Source organism: Zootoca vivipara, chromosome 2, assembly GCF_965207765.1.
Source record: "Zootoca vivipara chromosome 2, rZooViv2.hap1.1, whole genome shotgun sequence".
Classification (NCBI taxonomy): domain Eukaryota; kingdom Metazoa; phylum Chordata; class Lepidosauria; order Squamata; family Lacertidae; genus Zootoca; species Zootoca vivipara.
This window is the reverse complement of record NC_142584.1, coordinates 31,196,853-31,210,391: the sequence shown is the minus strand read 5'-3', so window position 1 is coordinate 31,210,391 and position 13,539 is coordinate 31,196,853. Positions and strand designations below refer to the sequence as shown.

The 13,539-nt window shown below is 44.3% G+C and overlaps 1 protein-coding gene across 1 annotated transcript in view; it reads right to left on the bottom strand.

Moving 5' to 3' along the window:
- Positions 1-2,826: 2,826 nt before the first annotated feature.
- CDR2L (cerebellar degeneration related protein 2 like) overlaps positions 2,827-13,539 on the bottom strand; it is a 31,433-nt gene continuing 20,720 nt past the window's right edge. The window contains exons 2-5 of the mRNA XM_035104418.3: positions 10,419-10,531; positions 9,420-9,568; positions 7,963-8,127; positions 2,827-6,137 (exon numbers count right to left, since the gene is read on the bottom strand). Coding sequence (XP_034960309.1) covers positions 5,252-6,137; positions 7,963-8,127; positions 9,420-9,568; positions 10,419-10,531 — 1,313 coding nt within the window. The 3' untranslated portion in view covers positions 2,827-5,251. The remainder of the gene's footprint in view (positions 6,138-7,962; positions 8,128-9,419; positions 9,569-10,418; positions 10,532-13,539) is intronic.

Here is a 13,539-nt window from a genome sequence, read left to right as displayed (position 1 = left end):
AATGCTCAATTTTACATTTGCTTTGTGAGCAGCCTGAAGAAACTCCTATTATTAGGTATAAATGTAGCAAATAGCACTTTTTATTTTTTATAAAATAAAAGAAATAGCAGAATTGTAGCATTGTCCTCATAATTAAAAGTACTAGGGCAAACGTGCTTCTATTTTGGTTTTGGGTGTACTGTATCAGCTATCTGCAGGGAATCCGTATTGTAATGTTTCCAAGCATTCCTGTGAAATTTTGAAGTTGGAGGCACACAAGCCCGGTCGCCCAGGTATTTGCTCAAAAGTCAAGACCCACTGTCTTCAATGGAGTTTGATCCCAATTAAAGAATAGCAGATCTCCCTATTTAGGAGCAAGCCTAATTGAACTCAGAGGGATTGATTTTTTTGACTACAATCCCCATAATCCCTGACCACTGGTCCTCTTAGCTAGGGATCATGGGAGTTGTAGGCCAAAACATCTGGAGGGCCAAAGTTTGGGGATGCCTGGGCTATGGCACTTGTAATGTTTTGCTAAAGCACAGTATATTGAGTCTTACATAAGTGTTTATTTATTTATTTTGGAATGATTGCTTATAGGACAGAGGAAATGCTTCATCAAAGGAAATTTTGGAGGGGGACAAAATAATCAAATTTGATTTTTTTGAAATTTGGTGCTTGTGGTAAATGCTTAGGTTCCAGGTCAGTGGACAGGATCTCATATAATGGAGCCAAGTTGCTAGATGTATATTCGTTAGTTCTCTTCATAGAATCATAGAATTGTAGAGTTGGAAGGAACCACAAGGGTCATCTATTCCAACCCCCTGCTCTAATTCACAGTATTTGCCAGAACCAACAGACATAGTGAAGTATCTTGTATTTGACAATATTTCATCTCTGTTGCAGTTTGGAGAAAAGACCACAAGTTTTTCAAAATTCTCTCATGGCTTTGAAATATTGATCTAGCAAATGAGACAGAGGATAGTGGTGAGTTGCTCAGGGACACAATATGGAGAGCAGGACAATTGGGGTGGAAGGAGCTTGGCAGCAAAGATGCAAAAATGTGGCCCATTGAGGTTTGCTCGTATTTTTTAGAAGCTAACCATGCCCTAGTACTTGCCCCTTTCCCCAATCTGAAGGCATTTAGGCTGAAAAACCTTTGATCATGGCTCTTGATTATCTGCTAAGGGCTGAACCATTTGTATACTTTCTTATGTACGATGGTGCTGGTTTAATCCCACTTAGGGTTCCTGACAATCCCCCCCCCCCAACAAGCTGGAATTTGGTGGCAAGATTATGAAACTGAAAATTCAAAATCTCTAAATTGGCTAATATTTTGGGCCTGAGGAGGACTGATTCACTCTGGCCACCAGAGCACTGTGTATTTTATTTTTTCATAACAGCTCTCAAAAATAGTTAAGTCTTTGGGGGGACACAGCAGGCCCCTGAACTGGGGGGGTAAGCCTCATGAACTGCTGTAGACCCTAGATACGGTCAGCATGCACACAAAAAAGGCTTCTAGCCTTCTCATAGACTGTGTGGCATAGATTGGGGATTCTGTGCCACTTGGAGGAGAAAAAAAGACAGGAAGGAACTCCTGGTGATTTATTTCAGACAATATACGTTTTGGAATAATCCTTCGAGGGCACACTTTGAATAGAGCTGTTCACAGCAAGTGCATAAACAAGCTCTGAAGTGTGTTTGGCCAGAAATAAACCTTTCCCCATGCACCTAGAGTTCCTCTCTTTTCCTGTTGGTGTTGCTTTCCCAGTTTGGAAGCCATCTCTTCTTCTGCTTGTGCAAAAGCCACATCTGTGGTACATGGCAAGGGGGTCTCCAGAGCTTACAGGTTATATAACTGATGGCACATAGCAGAGGCCATCTGGAAGAAACCAGGCTCTTTAATAACAAGCTAAATATGAAATAAACAAGCAGTTTATTAACTCAGCGAGTCCAAATTAAGTCTAACCTAGAGCAGGATTGCCCATCACTTTAGTTCAACCGGTGTCAAGTTTTTGTCTCATGTTGAGCAGCTGTAAGGAACCTCAGGCCTGGGGGACAGACTCTCCCGAAGCCACACCCTCTCTCCCAAGCGATGCCTCTCACCTGGTTGCTCCATGCGAGTACTTCTGGCTGGCTGGAAACTGTCCTGTGATAACACCTCAGCTGCCTAAGAGCTGTGTGTGTGTGTAGAAGCTGATTTGTGTGTCTGGAATGTAGCTTATTGTACAAAGTCAAGAGTCCCATCCATTGTGCTTCTGGTCCCGTCTGCTATTTACATCCCAGGCTGTATAAAAGCTAGTGAACAGCATGCCAGGGAGCTTTAAGATGGATATACACTATAGAAGTAGGAAGCAGGTTCTGTTTTTTTAGTGGAAAGACAAGTTCGCTAGATTTTTTTGTACATAGTACAGCCAGTATTTATTTTTGGTCAAATAAATTATGCTCTCAGCATTTTGCTGAACTGACTGACAATGTGATGCAGCTGTCCCTTTGTTGAGGCAAGTGTTAATATCTCATTGCTTGCATGAGTAATTACTCTGAAGTGTGTTCAAGAAATCCAAGCTGATTTGCAAGCATGGAAGAAAATGTTTCAACCTACCGGAGCGTTCAGAATGTTGACATGTGTAAAGGGGTGCTTTTTAATAACAGAGTGAGTCCTTGTCCCACAAAAACAGGAACTATCTGTTATGTAATAAATAGAGAGAAGCAGCACATCCATTCTGGTGGTTACCCTCCCACTTTCTATCATGCCTAAAGCATTTTCTTGACCTAAATGATGCTGAGAATTCAAGGCAGCAAGCCTATTTCTGGAATGCAAAGAAAGAAACACAATAAATTTCCGTGTTCAGAATACTGGTGTTTCTTTTTTTATTTAAGAAGAGAATAAAGCATTTTTAAATATATTAATTTTAAGTATACTACACTTAAACTGGGATGCTGGTTTGCACATTAACGGTGTTCAAAACCAAGAATGATTGCAATGGCCCCCCCACCCCAAATACTGATGCAACAAACAGATGACTTGAGAACAAACATCTGTTCAAAAGTCCCTTAGTAGAAAGATAGTAAAGGAAAGTTAATCAAAACATCAGCAGCCACGATGGCAGCCACACAGAGCAAGGTAAATGCCCTTGAGAAAACCAACTTCCTTTGTTATTTTACCCCCCAGACAACTTGATTTTTCAACTGTAAGGCATGAAGGTTTGTCATTATGGTTACCAGAGTGGTAGCCACAATCATGTCTATGGCTCCTAATACTTCAAAAGCTGGGCCACATCAAGGGTACAAAAGAAGTTTTGGCATTAAGTAGTAGAGGAAGAATCTTTCCAGAAAGAAGAGCCCCTGGGCAGGCTTGCTCAAAAATACTTTCACACATTACAAAAGTGACTTCAATTGGCTGAACACAAGGACCCCCATGGCAAGAATCTAGCAAACACATAACAAGATGACAATCTGATGGCAGAGGAGTAGAAATCTCCCTCTGTTTGACTTAACCATTGACTTTCCACACATTTGCCTTCTTACCCTGTATTAACTTCACAAAATCGGCTTCAGGTCAAAACCAGGTCTACCAACATGAAATGTAAAAGCATGGCAAGAAGCAGAAATGTTGGCAGCCAGCTGTAAGGAGCCATGGTCCTCAAGTCATCTGGCTCAGGCCTGTTAATACTGACCACTGCAAAGCGTGCGATTTGAGAATCGCAGTCAAAGAAGAAACAGTGCTGAAAAGTGAGAGGACATGAAGGAATAAGCTGGAAATAATGAAAAGGCAGACTCATTTACACTAGCGTGATTTCAAAGAAACATCACAGACTTTGGGTCTTATTCAGATACAACTAAACAAGAAACTGGTCCAAAATTTCTTCAAGTATAATACTGCTTGGTAAGTTAATAATCATTGCTACTATTGTCCCCTCACAAGTGAGAACTCTGGCATGTGTACCCTAAACTTAGTGAAATATAATACTGCTTATTTTCATATATGTATGCGACCCTAACCATCACTTATTAGCATGTGACTAAAGAATCCCAATTCTGTATTTCTGTGAAATGGATACTGACTATTCCTGAGACTGAAGAGGCCTTTTGTGTGTAAATGTGTGGAATATGTAGGCGAGGTTGAATAAATGAGCAGAGGGAGCCTTTGGAAAAGGCAGCTTGGCAACGGAAGCGTTAACTAACAAGTGACTATGTGGAATATTGTGATAAACAATATTATTAGTGATGACAACTGAACTTGCTGAATTTACTCCTACTTAACATGAGTCATCATTATTCAGTTTTTGCAAGCCCATGCAAATCATGTCTTAGGAGCCAGCCACAAAAGACAATTAGGAAAAACCACTTGGAATGGCAAGGCATGGGAAACGCAACACCCAAATGAAGACGAGGGTGTCTCTCCAAGCCTGTAATAGCACTTCTTGTTTGGCTTCTTGGAAAGCCCAGGTTAAATGAGCGAAGTGATGACAACTAACTTCCTAAAATAAAAATACTGGAGGAAGTGTAAACCTAAGCTCACTCTGTCCTATCTTATATGAGTGGAACAATTAGGTATGCTTGATGAAGACGTAACAGCAATCTTTTTTCAAGTTTTTCCAGTTGCAATGAGCTTGCATTGTAAAAATTGAAAAACCTGACCAATAAGAGGATGGCTTAAACAGGAAGAACATGCTCCCCTTCCAGAAAGACAGAAGTCCAGTAAAAAGTCTTGCTGATGCATCTGTGGATTCTTCACGGGAAGAAGAAGAAGAAGGGGGAAAGGAAACTGAAGAAAGAGAGTGCATGTATGGAAGCTGCCTCTGGAAACTGATGTTTTAAATTATTACGTTCTGGATATTCCAGGGCATTGTAAGAAATCCAAGCTTGTTGCTGTGTTGCTTGAAGGAAAGCAAATCCAACTGGTCGTGGGAGAAGGTGGAGACTGTGGCTAGTTTGTTTAATTTCCTGTTTGTGGTTTCTGGCTGCTGCAGTGATGCGAAGGGTTTCCTTGAAAAATCTTGGATACCAACTACAACTATGACATAGAGCTTTTTGTAGCACATCCAGGGACCCAGGCAGCTTGGAGCACTGACTTCAAAGAATGTGAGGTGGGCTCTTCCCACTCTTGAAACACTCGCAAGAGGTTCCCTTTTTGTGCAAGAAGACATCAACGTGAGAAGCTCCTAGGACTTGGGAGGCAGGAGGCCGTACAATGCTCCCTGGTGCCGAAGTGAAGAGCTCGATGCTGAATTTGCTTGTGGCAAACGCAGTGACGCCAAAGCAGCAGGATTCATTTTGTGGTCTTCTTTTTCACCTTGGTGGCGTTGATGTCTGCTTTCGTCTTCTGGATTCGGGAGAAGATCTCTTTGAACAGGGCTTTGTACTCCGGCTGGCTCTGCTCTAGCCGCTTGTCTACAGCTTCCACGTGTTTGCTAAGGCTCTTCTCCATTGTCTTGAGGTCGTCCAGCTCATAACCCTCTCCCCGGAAGTCTCTAAAGGAGCTGTCGCGAGAGATAGGGCGGGAGGTTTGGACACCGGCATGGCGCACGCTGTCTTTGTGCTGCCGGCACTTGCTGAGGAGCTCCTCATACTTTTCCAGCAGGGCATGGTACTGCTCATCCACCTCCCTCAGGATTGACATCCCCCTCTTGCGTACATTATTGGCATGCAGTGTGTAGTTGCCTTCATGGCGGCTCACAGCATCCTTGGTCACGATGGCATTCAGGGCCGTGTCGCTACAGCTTTTCCGCACAGGGTGGTTTGGGGAGGCTGTCATGGACGATTCATGGTTTCTACCTCCATCTTCATCAGTGAGGTCGATGTAGTCGGCTTCTGGGGCATTGTTCAATGGCTCCAGGAGCGCTTCTGACAGGTTGTCCTCTCTACTGAGGAGATACTTCTTGACTTGCTTCATCTGCTGGAGTTCCAGTAACTCTCCTTCCAGCTCTTTAATGCGCAGCTTGCAGCTCTCCATCTCACACACCCTTTGCTCAAGATCTGAGTACTCCTGGATGACGGATGTGTACTCTCTCTCCACCCTCTCCTTTCGCTGTTTCTCCTGGTTGACTTGGGACCTGAGGGAATTCACCATTGCTTGCAGCCGCTCATTCTCTCGTTCCAAGGGCATCTGACTGAACTCCATTGAAGAGCTATGAATCTGGAATGCATCTTCATATCTGATATTCAAAAACAAAACAAAACACAACTGCCATTAGCAAACTAATCATTATAGATTCCTAGCATGGGTACCATAAGTCTAGCAAAGGTTAACAGAGAAGTTACCTCAGTGCAACAACAGGATCCTATGTATCACACCCCAAATAGCAACATATACGTGAACCCTTATCGAGATGTGCTATTTTAATATGTGCCAGGAGTAATTTTTCCACGGGGGGACGGGCAAACACATGCTTCCCCTACTTGCTGTCTGGACTCTGCTTATCTTTCCTGAGTTTCATACTGAGCCCTAGTCACCAACCAAGTACAGAGGTACCTCGGGTTAAGTACTTAATTGGTTCCGGGGTGCCATTCGCACCCTGAAAAGTACTTAATCCAAGTGCCTCTTCCATGCGTGCACGAAGCGCCGATAGAGTGCTTCTGCACATGCACAGATCGCTTCTGTGCATGCGCGTGTCGTGGAACCCGGAAGTAAACACTTCTGGGTCCGCGGAGTACTTAACCTGAAAGTACTCAAACCGGCTTCCGGTTGACCGCGCCATCTTGATCAGTTGGGGGTCCGTTGAGCGGAGCGGACCTCGGCACTTCAGAGGTGGAGGGAATCGTTCCAGCGAAACGAACCCTCCTAAAAAGCCCCAAATCGAGCTTTTTGGGGACAGATTTTGTCTGGCGGTGGCATTTGCGGGCTCTCTCTTCCCCGGATCGGCTTTGTTTAAACCCCTGAGAGCGAGGAGGTGAACAGCGGTGGACAGACTGAGATTGCTGCTCTGAGAGCGCGAAGCTGCATGACTAGAAGGTGGAGGCGGCCAATTCTTCTAAGAAAATTCAGCAAAAGATCGGACTGTGAGTAATTTGGACTTTTTGGAATTAAAATTAATGAAATTTGCTTATGGAAGAGAGATTGTAAAAACAGAAGCCGACCTCCTTCTAATGATGACCGTAAGAAGCAGTTAAGAAAATACCCGATGCCAGGATAAAATTGGATTTGTTGTGTTTATGTATCTGCAAGAACTGAACTAAAATCCCCTTTTGTGGCAGGGCTAAGGGGCGAAGTGTGCAATTTATTAAAATCCCTGCAATTTTGGCAATTGAGGAGAGGAAAGTCTCTTCCTGCCGCTGGAATCAGCAGCCTGGACGGCTTCAGCGAGATTTGTGAATGGAGGGAGAGTTGAAATAATGGCGATAAGTTGAACTGTAAGAATCATCTACAAAAACTCCCTCCGGATAATTATAACTTGGAATTAAGTAACTGATTCTCTTTTCTTTTAACTTGTGGATATACTGTAACCAGTTTGGAAAATGGTGATGGAATGAAGAAGTGTAACCACTTCCTGTGCTTAGGAATAACACTGTGTCCTTGAGAGGAGTACAAAAATGTCAACATGAACAAGAAGTATGTCAACTTTCGTATCAGGAGGAAGTTTGCCATGAGAAGAAAGAGGGGAAAGTTTTTAGCCAAGTGAAACTGCCCCCATAGAAGGGGGAGCACAAATTGTGTATGGACTTCAGAATCCCCATAAGGAACAAAGATCTGAAACTGCTTAACTGGCAAAAAAAGCAAATTTAATTATTATTATTATTATGCACTTTGTAAATGTTTGTTCTCCCTCCACTCACCAGCCCAGCCTTTTCTATAAAATTAAACCTTCTTCCATTTGTTTTGTGCCATTAGCAATGCCTATGGGTCCCTGAATGAAAAATATTGCTGCAGCCTTGGAATGTACCATACTGCCCGAGACAGCTTTCCCCTGCAAAGGAATGGCTGTCTTAATTCTGTTCTCCCTTGTCTGCCCGCAAAACACCGCCCTTCCAGCTGCAGATTACCTGGGACTAGAGCATAGCTCCTTGAGGCAAGGGAAGGTATGGATGGTTCGGCGCCTCTCTCTCTTCTCCCGGCGGATGCGCAGCTGATCTAGACTCTGCAACTCTTCCACCTGCTTTTGTAGGTCATCGACTTGGTTCTGCAGCCCCTCAATGGTTTCTGTTAGGCTGTTACATAAAGCGAGAGTTGATGGGAAAGAAAGAGAGAAGAGAACGCTAGCTTGTTTTTAGACTAAGATACAGACACAGGGCAGTATCCAATTACACAGTTATACTAGTGCAATGACTTTTAGCTGCACAATGTTAACTTCTGCGCCCTCTCCACTCCTTACATGTCTCATATAGGGAGAGGAGAGGGCAGGAAAGTTAAACTGCACAACTAAAATCCATTGCATAAGCATAATTGGTTAGTTGGATGGCATCCTAACTATAATAGTAGGTTAGCAGAAACTAGCCAAGCTACGTACTTACTTAGAATCATAGAGTTGGAAGAGACCACAAGGGCCATCCAGTCCAACCCCCTGCCAAGCAGGAAACACCATCAAAGCATTCCTGACAGATGGCTGTCATGCCCCATGACCTCTGGCCGATGATTGGCAGAGCCACACATCTGCAATGAAAGATCATGGAGACACGCTTGAAAGCTAGCTCTCTCTGTCCTGCAAATCCTTCCCTGGAAGTCTGTTATAGTGATAATATTGCCACCATGTTTTCTGAGCTAAGCTATTCTGCATTATTCAAAGCAGGGGTAAGGAACCTCAGATTTCTTGATTTGGCCTTCAGCACTGTCACCAGGCCACACCTCTTTGCTCTACAAATGGTTTTGCCTGGCTGGAATGTACCTCGAACTCTAATGCCTCTCACTTTTCTGAACATAGGATAAAGAGGGGTGCGTCAATATTGTACTAGACTACTGTACAAAGGTAAAATTTGCATCTGCTGCTGCATTTACTTTTGCCTATAACCCCACCTACCACCAGCATGTGGTCCTTGGGCTGAAAAGGGGTTCTCCACCTCCACTTTGAAGCATTAGACAGACAGAAAAACCACCCTATTCTAAGCTATGGAGAACTTAGAGGAGCAATGGCAAATTCTCATATTTGCTTACATGTAGGTTCAATCAACCTACCTGCCCACTGACCATCACTGGGTAGCTGACAAACCCAATTCTTATTAAAAACTGTTCTCCCAATGGAGAGGAAGAAGAAAGTTTTCCCTACTTGGGAACAGATCTTGCATTCCACTCATGTCCCGGAGGACATTATGGAAACAGATTCACCATCTCAGTTGTTCCCTGGCATGAAAAGGGCCATGAAACTGCAAAATGTCACAATGGCCGTGTTCTTATAATCCTCACTTTTGAATTAACAATGCCACCTCAGTTTTGAATGTTCCCCCCCCCCGATTGCCAAGCAACCTCTACCTTTAGACATGAAAAGAGCCACCAGATGAAGCATTACCATTGTATCTTCTGCTGGGATGTCTTACTCTCCAGCACAAGCTTCTGATTGGCCAGTTCCAAGTCACGTGCTGTCACATCCAGCTGCTCGTAAACCTTGGCATGCTGTTCATTCATATGCCGTAACATTTCCAGCTGTTTTGTCAAATACTGGGAAGAAAAAGGTTTAAAAGCCCATAAAAAAAAACATTAGAGGCACAATACCATGAAGAAACAATTCAGTAGGTCTACAGAAGGCATGGCCAAACCACAGGACTATCCCTGACGACTGGTGCTGTTAGCTCGGGGTGATGGGAGTTGTAGCCCCAAAACAGCTGGAGGGCCAAGTTTGGTCTACAGCATTTAGTCAAAAGACTGGATGAATCACTGAAAAAGCCTTTTGATTGACTAAAAGGCTGCCCCTAATTTAATTGGGCAACATGGGTGGGCCCAAATTTACTATTTTAAAAAAAACAAGGTAAGTTACTGCTAAGTGTATCTTAATACTTAAAAAAATTAAAACAGAAAAAGTCAATGGGAAACAGATGCATTTTGTCAAAAGGGGACAAAGCCATTTAGGCTGCAATTCTAACCCCACTTACCTGGGAGTAAGCCACACTAAATCCAGTTCAATGGGACTTACTTCTGAGCAGGCAGGGTTAGGTCTGCACTGTTAACCCCATTTCAGGGACTTTGTTAGAAACTAATCCAGGGACTCAACAAAGCTCAAAGTGACCCTTACTAAAGCTGCTGCCCAGAATGTAAACATATGGGTCAGGGGTGGGAGGGCTTCCCAGGAATGTACAGCAATGTCTTTTTGAGCTGTAGGCCTTAATCCACCTCTGTTCTACCCTCTTCCATATGTGTCTTTCATCCCTCCCCCTAATAGCACATCTCTGAGGCTGCAGCTCATCCTGGCTTGCACTGCGGCAGTGAAAATACCAAACAAGCAGCTGTCTTCTTTTTCACAGCCATGCTCTGCCTGAAGCAGGAAAGGGGGTTATTTGGCTTGTGTGTGTACCTCTATCTCTTGCACTTGCTCCTCATTGGTTGTGTACATCTGTTGCAGAGAATCTTCCAGTTCTTTGTTGCGCTCCAGCAGTGTTTTCCCCAGTTCAGCTGCTAAGTGCAAGTCTGAAAAGTAAAACAAAACAAAAGAGAACGCGCTGTGAGGGCCTCTCCACCAAGCTCTTTGGAACCAGGCATGTGTGAGCAAGTGATAGGGCTGATTCAATCTCTTAAAAATATCTTTAACCCATCTTCCCAAATCTCAAGGCAAAACAAAAACAAACAAAACAAAACTACATATAAATATACAAAAACAAAGGAGCTTTCAAATACCTCAAATTAATGCATTAATAAAACAACAGAAGCATTAATAAAACAACAGAACAGAAGAAGTTCAGGTGCAGTGAATAATGCATTTTAACTGCACAGATTCCTTCTGTAGTTTTGGATCATAAAAGCCACGTTTTGCTAATTCCTTATGGTTTGGAGACAAAGAAGAAAATACGGAGGCAGAGTGTCAGTGCCCAAGACCCTCAAGATGAGTTTCTGACCCTCCTCTGGCTGAGGAGCCCCCAGCCAAGTCAGAGGGGGAGGTCACATCACCCCCAGCACTCAACCATGTCGGTACCAGAAGGCCCAATCCGAGGCAGCTGGTCAACAGTGGAGTGCATGCCTGAGAACCCAACTTTATTGCATAACTGAAGAGCTCCCCGAGAGTAATGGTCCTTCTCAGGTGAGTGGGCTCTTAGTGCAAACAACTGCATCTTATGCTAGGTATGGTCTGGGTTGTATCAGCCTTCGTTGGAATCTGTTGCTTGAACGATATACCTACCGTATGACATTCAGCTGCCTACGTCTGAGCCTGATGTCTTCGCCCTGCTATGTACGAAATTTCCTCAGTTGCTGATTCCTGTTTTTGGACACCACCCTGGTTTATTTTTTGACTTGGGTCCAACCTTGGTATTGTGTATGGGCCCAAGCAGATGTGATGTATTGTATTGTATTGTATTGTATTGTATTGTATTGTATTGTGTATGGGCCCAAGCAGATGGTATGGGGAAACCTGCCCTGTCTAACTCACAGACCATTATCTAACCTGTTCCAAGCAGGACAGTGTACAAAACTATGTGTGGTGTGAAGTAAATGGTTAGACAGAAGTTTTTCTCCCCCTCTCAATATACTAGAAGCCAGGGTGATCTAACGAAGCTGAACTTTGGGAGATTCAGTGCAGACAAAAGAAAGCACTTCTTCATACATTTCATTGTTACAGCCATGGACTCTGCTCCCCCAAGAGACAGTGATGGCCACTCAATGGACCCTTGCTATGTTCTACCTCAACTGTCCGAGACAGTGTGCTTCTGAATATCAACTGCTGGGGATCACTAGGAGGGGAAGGGTTGTTGTGCTCAGGCTGTGATTTTGGGCTCCCCACAGGCATCTGGTGGGCTGAAATGGGAAGAAGATGCTGATCTAGATGGGCTTTCAATCTGATCCAGCAGGGGTGCTTTTAAGTTCCATGAAGGTAGTGCAGATACTGCTATTTTTCATGCAAAGGTCAAGCTGGAATCTCTCTCTTCCAAGAAGCAGAGTGGCACCCACTTTTCATTGACCCAGATTAGACATGGGGGAATCTAATGTTTTTGAGCATCACTGCAGAACTGGATACCGTCCCCCTCCTATGTGGACCTCCCCCCCCCTAAGGAGGAGATACTTTATTGCACTGCTGCCTTATTTATTTATGATTCTCAATTATCATTTTCAGCAGCTCAGCTGTCGGGCAAATTGTCCCGATTATCTCACCCTAGTGTGACACAGGAGGGGGGCCTTGCTGCCGCTGAGGTGCTAATTATCTTTTTAGTGTTTTATTTTATGATTTGTTGGTTTCTCCAAGAGCCTCTGCTTGAAGAGCAGCATATAAAACCCCATAATAATGGTTGCTATATTTATCATTGTTATCATTACCGCCACCATCAATGACAACGGCAGCGGAATCAGCAGACATATGCTTGCCAATGTTAGTCTGGTTGCAAAGACTCTACAGAAGGTGAGACTGATCAACGAGGGCATTCCAGTGCCTTTGGGGCAAGTGAAATATAGCCCTTGCTTCTTGCAACGGATGCTGTTTCCCCTCTGAAATTAAGGCACTTGGGTGTAGGGCCTGATGCACTTTTGGTGTAGTGACACTGCTGCATATGAAGAGGTGGCCTTTGAAGGCATGGCTGCCCTAGGCACCTTTGATTCAGCCATGAAACACACTAGCAACTAACACAATTGCCTTTGCTCTCATCCGGGAGGACTCTTTCTTACGTTCTCGCAGACTGATAAGATTCTACTCTCTCCCAGCTTTCCCAAGCCAATGTTGAATAAATTCATTCAGGTCTAGTCAACAGTGTCCGGTGCCTTATAGGGTCAGCCTTGTTGCTTACAATGCTAACTACCAGGGGAGAATGGGTTGATAGTCCTTTTCGAGGACTCAGTAACCCTCTGCATTTCATCCATCTCCAGCTCCTGGCAAGAATCCCGCTCAGCCTGGGGGCACAAAGCCATATCTTCCCACCAGACTCTTCACGGCTGCCTCTGCCGCTGTCTGTCTGATCTGATCCTCTATTTGTTGATGAACGTGTGAGAAGACTTGGGAGTGTTGGTGGTTGCTGCCTGGGGGACAAGCTGCCATAGACTTCTTCGTGTGTCAGGAAGAGTCAGCTGCACCTGCCCGTTTAAGGAGGGGCTCTCTCTCTGGGGCAGCGCAGCTGTAGGATAAATTGTCCTAATTATCCCACCCTGCTGGGAAGCCAAAGGGGGCACTGCTGCCACAGAGGTGCTAATTGAATCATTGCCTTTCCTCCTGGTTCCCCTGGACTTTAATGAGCAATGCTTCTGGGGAGCTATTGTTCTGAACTGGTTGCTATAGCAGAAGCAGGAGGCCAGACACCCACCCACACAAATACACACCTTCCTCTGTTGTCCTCCCCATTCCCAGCACATGTAGACGTCAGGCTTCGGATAGGAATTAACAGGCCTGGAATCCAAAATACCTTTCTGGTAAATTAGCACTTTTTGGAATTGCACCTTGCACCTCGGCTCACTTTGGGCAAAGGTTGTACAGAGGGTGGGCCATTTATACACCGCCAAAA